General features: G+C 46.6%; 1 protein-coding gene across 1 annotated transcript in view; it reads right to left on the bottom strand.

Annotated features, from left to right (window-relative positions):
- ARHGAP31 (Rho GTPase activating protein 31) overlaps positions 1-13,009 on the bottom strand; it is an 88,498-nt gene that overhangs the window by 9,737 nt on the left and 65,752 nt on the right. The window contains exons 4-9 of the mRNA XM_083498849.1: positions 12,520-12,602; positions 11,325-11,432; positions 6,735-6,880; positions 4,554-4,752; positions 1,345-1,469; positions 286-345 (exon numbers count right to left, since the gene is read on the bottom strand). Coding sequence (XP_083354975.1) covers positions 286-345; positions 1,345-1,469; positions 4,554-4,752; positions 6,735-6,880; positions 11,325-11,432; positions 12,520-12,602 — 721 coding nt within the window. The remainder of the gene's footprint in view (positions 1-285; positions 346-1,344; positions 1,470-4,553; positions 4,753-6,734; positions 6,881-11,324; positions 11,433-12,519; positions 12,603-13,009) is intronic.

Consider the following 13,009-nt stretch of genomic DNA (forward strand, 5'->3'; position numbering starts at 1 on the left):
TGTGTTGCTTTTTAATTGCTGCAAGCTGGTTGGGTGGCGAGCAGGAGGGGAGGCAAGGGGTTGGTCCCACACTGTCTTTGGCTGGGATTGGACTGGCTGTCTTTTGGTGGCCTTCCAAGCCTCTGGTTCTGTGAACAGAAACACATTCGCATACACACAAGAGCATGCAAAACTCTTGGGATATTAAATAAACAAACCTATTATTGTGAACAAACATCTACATTAAAAGGAAACCCACAAAGGCAGCTGTAACAACCTCTCACATGCATGCCAACAAAATCTCACCTTCTACTGGAAGTGAACACAAGGAGTCCATGCTTTTAGCTGGCCGAATGGTGACTTTTTCTGCAGAAAGAAAGGTTATAACACAGTTAATTTAGTGCTCTGGGTTTTTGGGAGATTGAAGTGTAACTCCAGAATACAGTGCAATTACATGGAAACTAACTTTTCCAAGTGCAGCCGCAATGTAGAAAAGGGTTTATTCTCCAGGGAAAACTCAGAGCAGCTTCATCTGTGATTTGAAGCTAAGAATGTCAGACTAGGGAAGTATGAACTCTTTCCTATTATTTCCACAGTTATTTTCCTACCTTACAGAAAGGGGGCATTACATGTTTGGCATGTTTATCTGCCCAAATAAAAGTGATTTTTAATAGGGTTTTTCCAAACCACTAATTCTCAAACTTGCATAATTGTGCATAGTTCGCCATTCAAAGAGTTTGGCAGCCTCTGTTTGGACACATTTTGTTTACTGAAGACACATATCTGCAACTGCAAACATGCAGATAATATCAGTTGTGTCTCTTTGCTATTTCATCTCAAGGGACAATGTAGGGGACCTAGTATAGCTTTAATGAGATGTTAATTTCCCCGTAAGTAGATCTCTAATCAGGAGCACAAATCAATACAAAGTGCAGACTCCACCAACCTTTCCCAGTATATTTTGGGACCAATCCTTGCTAAAATGACTGGCAGATACATATTCCTAGTAACAGAGTTCTGGCACAAATATTTGACCCCTCTAGCTGTTTGCATGTAGCTGGTTGAAGAGATGCATGTTCACCCCAGTACTATAATGGGGCGTATTCAGAGTCTTTTGCTATGACTGCCTCTCATTGTCCCACTGAAGTGATACTCCGTATGACGCATGAGGTTAAATATGAGATCTCCCCTCTGCTCCCTTCAAAAGTCTTTCATGCCATCTCTGAAATCCTTCTAGCTTTATTAGTATGAATGCCCCCTTGCAATGTGGTGGAACATTTCTGTACTACGCAAAGAAGGAGAGGCAAGGCTGAGCTAATGGAGGAAAGACAAGTCCCCCCAGAGTGGGCCACAAACAATCCTTACCAGAGAGCTTCTGTCCTCGGACAAACACACTCCCATTTCGACTCAGTTTGGTCTTGGCTTCTGATCCAGACCGGCCCAGGTTGAATATTGACTTCCACTTCTTGGATTTTGTGGATAACTTTCTCCTGGAAGAGAAATTTAGTATGATTTCTATGAAAAGCAAGTAGGCTCAATGTGTTTGTCTTGCAGCTGCCTCCATTCCATTTTTTATTTATTGCATTCAAACATGCAAACCTTTGCTCTCTCTCTCTATATATATATATATATTCAATGTCTTATATAGGGAAGAGTAGAGCCCAACTGGCCTCATCGTTTTCAATCAGAAATAGGCATCAGCAGCCTTTAAATATTCAAGCTTTAATATTACATCAGGGCATCAAGAATGTCTCTCTCACACACATTTGCATATTATATCTATTATTATTCTTTATTAGATTTACACCCTGCACCTTCCTCCAAAATTGCTCAGGGCAGCATATTTTATTCTGGTTCCAGGATTCAGGTTTTTCTGACTTTTGGAGTTGACACAGCAGGGCTGTTTGTCATAAGGCAGGGCTATGTAACATGAAAGCAGCCTATCAGTTTTGAGTAGTGGCACATAGGAACTCTCAATAACCCTCCTGTTTTTGCTGCCTGCAGGAGCCGTGCACACAGTACACATTGCTGATGGGCTGCATTCAGTTTGCTGGGTCACCAGCAGATATATTGGAGAATTCTTACAAAAACAGGAGCAGGAATTGCTGGCGTTCACTTATTCATTCCATGTCTGGAACAAAAATCAATTGTAGTTTGCAAACGATACGTTGTCGGTGACTTTCTCCTGTCCCCCATTTGCCCTGTGTTTCCTCTGCACTGAAATGAATGGTGCTGAATGAGGTAATGATAATGCAACAAATTATGTAGAATTTTGGCACAGTGGACAGCGAGTGGAATAGTGTCGTTTTTGTCTGAAGCCAAATTGCTGTGGCACAGAAACACAGCTGCATGCAAAGAGTACGGGGTGGAACAGAAACCAGAAGCTCCTTAAATGCCTATTCACAAGTTGCCAAGATGTTCCATAAGGATTTCTATGATAATGTATGTGAAGTTGCTAAAATATTCTGCAACATACCGACTATTAACATTCACAGTGGGAAAGACTCCCTTGGAAGGTGGTGGACTTTCCTTCACTGGAGGTTTTTAAGCAGAGATTGGGTGGCCTCTGCCATGGATACTTGAGATTCTGGCATTGCAGGGCATTGGACTAGATGACCCTTGGGGTCCCTTCCAACTCTACAATTCTGTTTCGATATACAGTGGTACCTCAGGTTAAGAATTCAATTCTTTCTGAAGGTCCGTTCTTAACCTGAGTTACCGCTTTAGCTAATGAGGCCTCCCACTGCCGCCGCTGCATGATTTCTGTTCTCATGCTGAAGCAAAGTTCTTAACCTGAGGTACTATTTCTGGGTTAGCGGAGTCTGTAACCTGAAGCATCTGTAACCTGAGGTACCACTGTACAATGCATAGCTGGCCGTGTGGGAGGAAGGAGAGTCTGACTGGAGCAGGCCCTTATGTTTTCTCTGCCTGCCTCACTCTCTTTTTTCCTTCCCATGGGGCAACTGGTCTCTTCAATTCAGGGCCAGTCACTTTCTCTCAGCCTATACTACCTCACGGGGTTATTGTGAGGATAAACTGGAGAGAGGGAGAATGTGATGGCCTGGGATTCCGAGTCTGAGAGTGAACCGGAGGAATCCCAGCCGGCACAGGAGTCCCCGCCTCCAGGGCCGGCTGAACTGGGGCAAGGCCTAGATGCTGAGGAGCCTGCACCTGTGCCAGATCCTCAGGGGCAGGCACCAGGTGAGACCATTCTGGCCCCAGAGGTGCTGGAGGACTCAGTGGCTACAGGTGAGCCTCCCCCGGGGCCCAGTAACCCTTCGGCCTCTCCTGAACTGCAGAGGCTTAGGGCAGAGAGGCGAAGGGAACTGGTCTCTCCCAGGAGGAGTGCTCGCCTTAAGGCCAGGAGAGGCGGGGCTCCTGGGGGCCGGGACCGCCCCCGGCCTTAGAAGAAGATAAAGGTCAGGCAGCCCGGTCCCAGGTTGCGGGAGCAACGTTGTTGTGGAGTACCTGCTTTTACCCAGACCTAGATCTGCACTCCCGGTGTGCCTGTTCCACGCCCGGCTTCCTGCTTCTACTCTCCGGTGTTCCTGCTCCTCGCCCGGCTGCCCGCTGCTGACCTACTCGCGTTCCTGTTCCCCTGCCTGGCTCCCTGTTTCGGACCTCGCGTCTCATCTAGTGATCGTCTACCCTGCTAGGGACTCTGGACTGAACTTCGGCTACGGTATCAGTACCTCCCCCCCCCCGGAACCAGCACAGAGAACTATGTTTGTCATCTTGAGCAACTTGCAGGAAAGGCGGGATAGAAATGTATCACACAAAATAAGGTGAAATGACCTCAGGCCTCTCAGGACTAAATTCATCACAGCCTCTCATTCAAGCTAATGCTTCTTTGGATTAATAAGTTTCCTGTGATAGTCTTACAAAGATGTTGTTATGCAGTGGATGTAAGTTATTGCACACCACAGATTTGCTTGAATACCCTAGGCACAGTAATTTAAGTAACTTGAAAACGGCGCTGACAACTCTACGGAGGCCGGATGACATAAGGCTCACGTTAGCACTTCTGCCATCTTGCAAGAGTCTCCTAATTGTGCACCCGGAATGAGAAGTAGGCCTCTCAGCTGCCCTTCACATACAAGAATAATTGTGAGGTACGGTAAGAAGAGAGAGAGAGAGAGGCAGAGAGGCAGAGATGGACGCAGCATGTGTCATTGGGGCAGGTCACCAGCAGGTGGCTCTCTTATGACAGACGTCTCAAGAACCGATTGCCATTCAGCTCACGTTGATCAAAACTTGTAAATGAAGGAAAGTGGGAAAAGCCATTTCTCCAAAACAAGCCTATATTCGTCTCTTTTTTTCCTGACTAGTAAGAGACATTTACACTGGTGGGGAGCCATAGCTCAGTAGTGACACACATGCTTCGCATCCACAATGCCCCAAGTCTCCACCGATAAGCAACAAAGAATGGAAAACAACTGGAAGGGCCACGGAGGATCACGGGGAGCACTGCTTGGCTAGAAGAGGCTCTGGTCTCTGCTCCCCATGTGACAAGGGGAAGCCTAGTCCATCTTTTGAGTCCAGCTTTCAGATAACGGAGAGATGGAGCCACTTACTTGCTGTCAGGTAGGTCGAGGACGGTGTGGAAGAAGGAGCCTGTGACTGGAACGATTTCTGGCAAACTGTTCTCCCTCCGCTCCTTGCGGGCAGGATGGCAGGCAGACAGGCTCCGGGCCTGTGCTTCTTCCAGACTCACCAGCTTCATCGGCAGAGAGGTGGAGGGCAGCGTCAAGCTCTTCATAATGGGCTTGTTCTCTGGAAAGCGACAGGGATAGGAAATTTCAGAGCCCAGCCTGGTTTGAGGGTAGCAGAGCGGGAGAACGGAAGGTCCTCAGTGGGCCCCTCAAGCGTTTTCTTTTCTGATTGAACCTTTCCAGTGAAAACATCTTTTGGGAGTGTTCTTGTTGGTTAAATTCTCCTCTTACATAGCAATCTAATCCATTGCCTCTGCTTTCCACCCCAGCAGGTCCCTGGTCATGAGCCAGGCCCCATAGTGCTTTGGCACGTATCTTCTAAATACGAGGCCTGAAGATCCCTGCTGAACTGAACTTTAGGACAGCTCAGCTCCAGCTCCGACCTTTGAGATGAATGAACTTTCTCCTCCCCTCCCAATCACTTCAGAGGATTTGTTCTGAAAATTGCTGCCTCTTCTCCTATTTGAGAAATGACAACTCTTGTTAGCAGGAAGTGTCAAAGTGCCAGGTCTGGAACTGGGGGGCAGCGGGGGGGATGTGTGTCTCATCCACACTTCCGCTTGTCTTGTGCCTAGAAAGCACTTTCCAAGCATGGATTCACGTGGTTTTCCCCTTGCCCCACTAATTTCTCAGGGAAAGTCTGCTCTTTAGTGCTAAATCAGAGCAAACATCAATCCAGAGAAAACCCGAATTGCTGTTTGCTTTGATTAAGGGCTAAAGAGTGAAAGCAGTATGACAAGTGTGAATAAGACCAAAGTCCTGTGGAGGCCATTTTTCAGAGCTGGTACTTTAGCACTTCTCACTAACAACAACAGTAAAGGTAAAGGGACCACTGACCATTAGGTCCAGTCGTGGCCGACTCTGGGGTTGCAGAGCTCATCACACTTTATTGGCCGAGGGAGCTGGCGTACAGCTTCCGGGTCATGTGGCCAGCATGAATAAGCCGCTTCTGGTGAAGCAGAGCAGTGCACGGAAACGTCGTTTACCTTCCCGCCGGAGTGGTACCTATTTATCTACTTGCACTTTGACGTGCTTTCGAACTGCTAGGTTGGCAGGAGCAGGGACCGAGCAACGGGAGCTCACCCCGTCATGGGGATTCGAACCACCGACCTTCTGATCGGCAAGTCCTAGCTCTGTGGTTTAACCCACAGTGCCACCCGTGTCCCTTCTAACAACAACTGTAGTCACTGATAAAAAGGGAAAGCAAACACCCTCCCTAAACTTCCCTTGCAGAAAAACGGGGGGAAGGACATTTTTCAGATGCTTCTGGGGGTGGCGGCAGGGGCACATGCCAGTGGTCAGTGTGGCCATAGGCATATGTTGGGGAGGCTTCCCACCCCTACAGTAAAAAATAAAGGGTGGAAACAAGCAACACATAAGGGAACAAAGACCAGTTGGAATTAGGAGAAAAACAGCAGACTGTACCAAGCCAAGTTTGCCAAGGCCTATAAATTTAACCATGGGCTATAAATTTAAAACAACAACTACAGTATACTTAGGGTCTGTTTAGATGCTATTAGGGCCATCACACAAAAGCCATTTTAATTTGCTACTCAAGGCAACTGTTAGTATGGTGGCACCTCTCCTTTGGGGGCCACCACACTATGTAATATGTTACATATTAGATGGGTGTCATCTCTGTTGCCTTTTTGGTGCCTATCAAAGACTTTCCTCTTTCAACAAGTCTTCTAAGTGGAGCTCTTTCTCCCAGTCTGCATCTGCATTGCAACTAAATACAACTCTTTTTATATGTAGACTTGCTTTTTAATCGCTTTTTACACTTTTCTTATTTCATGGCTGCAAAAAACTGTTTCATCTTGTTTTTTAAAAAAATATTTGTGTATTTTATGGTTGTAACCCACCCTGGGACCCAATGGGAAAGAGCGGGTAAGAAATCTAAATAAAGAAATAAATGCCTGTATTATTTTTTAAAATCTAGACTGTTTGCATGCTGCCCCATTAACATAATGTTCTCTGGGTGGCTTCTTGTGGATTTGGAATTGGTCATTTCTGACATGGAATGATTAGCTCAGAAGGACTCACCCTCATTTTCCTTCGGTTTGGCAGGGATGTTGTCACTGAAGATTTCGCCCACATGGTTCAGTATGAACTCAAACACCAGCTGCTGGACTCTCACCTCCAGGAAAGCTGCGTCTCCATTGCAGCCTACAGCCTCAATCTCCTTGGACCTGTGACACAGGAAAGGAGGAGGTTGGAAGAGCAATCCCCAAGCCATTGCTTGTCAGGAACAGAATCATAGAATCTCAGAATCCTAGAGTTGTAGAGTTGGAAGGGACACCGAGGAATCATAGAATCTCAGAATCCTAGAGCTGTAGAGTTGGAAGGGACACCGAGGGTCATCTACTGAAGTGTCAACCCCATTAAGCCTTCTCTATACCTAGTACACACACACACACACACACACACACACACAATCTCCCACTAACTAGATGTGATGTTAAATGCATCCTTTCATTTAACACCCAGGGTTGTTTTTTGAAAGATGCAAACTCTGTGTGTATGTGAGTGAGTGTGCAGCTAATAGTTATCAGGGTGACAATAATTATCACACTGAGCACCACAGAGGAAAGGTGGGATACAAGTATGTAGTAAATAAATAAAGAAGAGCTGTTCTTTTAAAACATACTAAACAAATAAAATAGTGTAAGATTTCTCCCCCCCAAAAAAAAACGAATGAAAAAGAACCACCAGCATATCAGCAGAAACAAATGCATAGGCCTAAATCATTTCAGATTACTTCAAAGAGCATTCTGATCAAATGCTTATCTGAACAGCACTCTTTTAACTTGTCGACTGAAGACAGAAATTTATAGCCCAGACTTATCAGCAATGAACCAAAGAAGAGATCTTTAGACTGCAGCACATTTCTTTTATTATTTTATAGATTTTTTTTGTTTGTTTGCTTGTTTTATCCCACTTTTCTGGAGAATCTCATTGCAAAGCAGTGTCTATGGATTTTGGTGGGACAGCAACCCCAGGGGAAAACGAGAAGGGCAGGGAATGGAAGCCTGGCTGAAAGCATGAGAGATTCTTCCATGGAACACTCTGTCTGGAAACAATACTGCTGCAAGCTGTCTAGGACAGTGTTTCCCAACCAGTGTGCCGTGGCACACTAGTGTGCCGCGAGACGTTGCCTGGTGTGCCGCGGGAAAAATTAAAAAATTCGAAAGATAGCTTCATATCCGGAGAGTTTTAATTTTAATTTTCCTTCTCCCACTTAATGCCCCACGCTCGCCCGAGCAGCTTGCAGTCCTCGGTAACCACGGCGACCCGAGGGAGGGGAGGGAACAGGGAAGTCGAGGGCGGCGGCGAGCCGCGATGACGTCAGTGGGCCGCGCCGCCTCGCCCTGGCACGGTGTGAGAGCCCCGGCTAGTGGCGCGAGCTTCGGAATAAGTGGGATCCGCGTGCGCGAGACCAAGATCACGGGTAAGGAGCTCAGCCCTGGGCAGGAGGAAGCGGGGCCGCGCGTGCGGGCCACATCCCCACAGAGAGCGAGCCTCCCCCGGCCCACCACTCCGGGCAGGTCCACTTGCATGAGGGGGCGGCGATGGCGACGGCCGGCAGCTTGCCTGCAATGCCATCCCTCGAGCAGGCAAGGAGCCCGGAGGCTACCAGATGCGAGTCCTCTTTCCCACCCTGCTCGGGAGTCCAGAGCACTTGGTCGCATTCAGGATCTAGAGTGGGGAAGCGGGGCTTGTGTCTGGGCTGGACACATTGGGCTGCCTGTGCCGCTCGACCTGCGGGGAGAAATCAGGGTGAGTCACGACCGTGAGGCAGGGCTGCCAAGTGTGGCAGAAGAGGACACAGCCGTCGCACCTGTCCTTAGGCAGGAGCTTCTTCCGTGTCGACCTGCTGCCCTAAAGTCTTGGCTTTTTGGCAGTTGGCACAGAAGGAAGGCAAGGGGGAGGGGAAAAAATTGAAACTTACACTTTCGTGCGTCCCTCCCGGCGTGACGCTGCGCGCTGACGTCACGGGGCTGTAATGGTGGTGTGCCTCGAGATTTTTTTCATGAAACAAGTGTGCCTTTGCCCAAAAAAGGTTGGGAAACACTGGTCTAGGAGGCATTTTATACTCTCAAAAGACCTGGTGCATTCTGAGGCACTGATGTGACACAGGACATTGGGACTAGGGAAGGGCAAATGTGTCCATTTCTTTTTCTAATCTTAAATTCAGTTCACCACTTTTCTGCAACCATTTGTGCATTTGTTTCGGGGGTTTTAAAGTTCATGAATATTCACCAGCACTTTACTGCACATCCCTCTGACTATACATATTTTTGGGTGTAATTTTTCCTGATATTCTGTATTTCTGTATGACAGTTTCACAAATGTATGCATTTCAATGCATACTTTCTCACAATAAATGCAGTTACGCATGCATTTCTGTCACCGATGAACTGTAACGCAAAATTCAGAGAAGTGCAAAATTCAGAGAAGTGCAAATTTCAGAGCATGACTGCATTTCAGTTCATGGATTGATTGATTTGCTTTCTTTAGTTTACTTGTGTCCAACCTTTCCTCCAAGAGGCTCAAGGTGGCATGCATGGTTCCCCCCTCTCCATTTTATCCTTATGACAACCCTGTGAGGTAGGTTAGGCTAAGCAAGAAAGACTGGCCCAAACCCGCCCTGGGAGCTTCCTAGCTCTCCCAGCTCCTAGTCCAGCACTCTAACCACGACACCACACTTAGGTATATATTTGCATTAAAACACAAACTGAACTGAATTCCTCCTAGTCCCTAATTGGCACAAGGGACTTTCAGAGGGGCTGGGTCCACAAGAGCTGCAGATACCAGCTCCCACCATAACTAGCCTACCTTGCCAAGGGATTTCCCGGCAGGCCATTTCACTCTGCAGACTAAGCATGGTGTGATTCAGCTGCAGCAGTGCTAGTTACAGCTGGGGCTGGGGCAGCTTAAGCTAATCCTCAGGATTTAGTTTATCTCTGAGTAGGACCATCACATCAAAAAAAATCAAGTGGGGATGGAAGGGAAAGCATCAACTGTGAGCATCGCAACTCCTCTTGGCGAATTTTGTGGGCCTTGTGCTTTTCCCAAATGCCTGTTTCTTGTTCTCCATCGCCTCGCTGGTATGGACAAACCAATCTCTCCTTCCACCCACATCCCCCCTCCCGCCCCCAAACAGAGTAGCAGACAAACTGTTCCTTATCATGACATGCCAAAGTGTTACTGAAGACATTATCTCTGGGCAGCGAATCCTTTGTAAAGTTAATGGCTGGAGTGTGAGATAAAGCACAGAGGGGGCTTTTGCCGGTGGGATAGCCATGTAAGGAAACTACAGCTGTGCCTCCCGCTTCTTTCATGTTCTCCTTGGGACCTATATTTATAAAGGGAATTAGACTCCCATCAAAAAAGAGAGGACAATAGATAGAATGAAAGATTTTGAGCTGTGGGTGTTCAGTAGATTTAACATCTCTTGCAGTTAGCACGGGACCTTTTCTGCCTGGTTTGCAGTTGCAAAGATTGAGAGAGTTTATCCACCCAGGACCAGCTGTTTTCTTTGCTATTTATTTTTATTAACAAAATTTATATACCACTTGATTTTTTAAGAAGCACCTCTAAGCAGTTTACAAAAGCTGAGGAAGTTTATCTACAGTTATTCAGCTAGGTGACAATGCTCCTTATTTTTTCTTATGCTATTCTGGTTGCCAGGCTATCGCATAAATGAACCAGGATTCCTCAACTGAGCTGTCTTTAGCAATAGCTTACAAATGACTGTTACACATACACTATGGATATCATTGACCAGGAACTTCATGTCCATAATACCAGTTGAAACAAATATGACATGTGACTCTCATTTATTGTGTTGGGTAGAAAAACACACCAGATATTTCTATTTTTCATAAAACATTGCAAAACTTAATTGTGGGAACTGGTTGCGTTCCGATATAATATCAAACCATAGTTTAGTGCTACCCATCTGGTTCTGTTTTCAACCAATCACACTTTTTCTTCCACCCTAACCAGGACAATCCATGGTCGGTTTAAGCTACAGTTGAATTACAGTTGAACTGCTAACCTAGCAGTTTGAAAGCATGCCAGTGCAAGTAGATAAATAGGTACTGCTGCAGCAGGAAGGTAAACAGCATTTCCGTCCGCTCTGGCTTCCGTCATGGTGTTTAGTTATGCTGGCCACATGACCCAGAAAGCTGACTGTGGACAAACTCCGGCTCCCTTGGCCTGAAAGTGAGATGAGTACTACACCCCATAATCTCTTTTGACTGGACTTAAGCGTCCATGGGTCCTTTACCTTTTTACCTTACAGTTGAATTAAGCAGTAGCTGAATTAAGCAGTAGCCCATGCACAGGGTTGGAGGCAATGGTGTCATCCTGCTGGTGCTGTCTTGTTGGAGTGAGGTGCTGGTGAGGTCAGATGAGTTCATCAACCCAAGCACCTCTGACCTTGCCCCCTTCCTGCCCCAACCAATGCAACACTGTTGTCACTGAGAAAACACCACTGCTTCCATACACCCTTGCAAGCTACCACTGGCTGGATCACTCTAGCCAGTTCTCGAACTTATTACAAACTCTAATAGACATTCTTAGTGCTCCCCACATTGCGATGTGAAAGAATCAGAGCCTCTACTGTACCTGAGGAGATTAGGTGCCCACACTAAAGCGAGGTTCCTGGTGTGCATGTTGGTCGTGCTGCTGAAGGATGCTAAGTGAGTTAGGTGCTTGCTCAGGTATTCCAGGGTCCTGCAATGGTGTGACAAAGATAAAATCAAAACACCCACCTTGAGACTTGCACATGCTGTTATGTCTTGGCCAACTGGGTCTGTTCAGAGAAGACAAGTGCCCAACATCCCCAAGCACCACATTAAATGTCTTAAATGAGTCAAGAGCTACAACCCATGACACTCATGCTAGCCCAATAACCTCTCCCCACTTGCATCCCTATTTTCCCTCGATCATCCCTTGCTTCTCCTCCTGCCAATCCACCTCTGCCCCCTTATCTCCTCTCTTCACCGAGTTGCCCAAAGACCATATTGCTCCTTCTCACAATTCTCAACTCTTTCCATCGAATCACATTTTTGAAAGTAGGTAAGGAAGAAGCAAAGATCATCTACCCTGAATTGCTTGGGAGTTGCATGGGGCCAGCTGCTAGTGCTGCTGTCCGCCACAATGTCTACAGATGTGAAACTCAGAAGCAGGTCTACCAGTAGGGCAGAGCTGCAGCAACAGCCTCCCAGGACCAGCACTGCTGCCGCTTACCGAGACAGTGAAGGGGTGGCAAGGTTGGGGCTGGTGAGAGTGCTGGATTGGCTCCACTGGTGCACCATACATGCAGCTCCAAGCTCACCACTCCCTCTTTTGGTAAGTGGCAGTGGCATTGCTATTCAGAGGCTATTGCACAGCTCCTGGTTACAAAGCAGAGTTCTACAATACAAAAAATATAAAACGGTCCCTGACGTCTTTATTGCATTTTAGAAGTGGGTGTGACGAAATCAGCAATAGCCTCCCAGCAGGTACAAGGAACTGCTAACACCCGAGTAGCTCTGAAACATAAGATCAGCCTTTATTATGGATAAGACCACTGCACAGAACTCATTCACAATTTGCCATGTGCTTTCTGTGGGTTTCTGGGGAGAAGAAGCTTCTAAGATAGTCATCTTTCCTTGAACAGGTGAATCAAGTCTGCCTAGTGCAAATAAAGAAAGGTGAAAATAAAGTAGTTGACTCACTGGCTGAATCCTTAGGTAATTCAGGTAACTACCATTAATCATTACTAAGATTGTCCCTAAAACTTAGAAGCCGAGGCTTAGAGGCCAGGTTTCTCTTTTACCTGTAATGAGATGGCGGAAGTTCCTGGATGGCATTTTGAATTTGGGCCAGCTGCTCTTCTTCTGGGAAGCACGATACTGCCTCCTGAATAATAGTAATAATAATAATCATAAAGTCAAAGACTTGTAGGACTGAAAAAGACTTCAAGGGTTAATTAGTGCATTACTTCCCGAAAGCAAAAATCACAAGTCAACTATGTCTAAACCAGGAAATTATGATTAATGCCTTCAGAACACAACAGGATATCAAGGCATCTTCAAACCATGGTTTATTATGCTGGCTTCTAAGCATCATTTTGCTGAAATGATAAAATGATAGTTCATGGGGAAACTTCCTAACTTATTTGCTCCCTTGTAGCAAGGGAGGAGGGCAGAAATTGGGTACATACCCAAAAGGCCTCTTAAGCTGAGACATGATTGCCTAAACGTGGTCAACATCTTCCTGGCTTCTTCAACTTCCCCCGCCCACTGCACCTTCCATTTGGAGACCCT

The sequence above is a fragment of the Podarcis liolepis genome (genome assembly GCF_965112155.1).
Source record: "Podarcis liolepis genome assembly, chromosome: 4".
NCBI classification, from domain to species: Eukaryota; Metazoa; Chordata; class Lepidosauria; order Squamata; family Lacertidae; genus Podarcis; species Podarcis liolepis.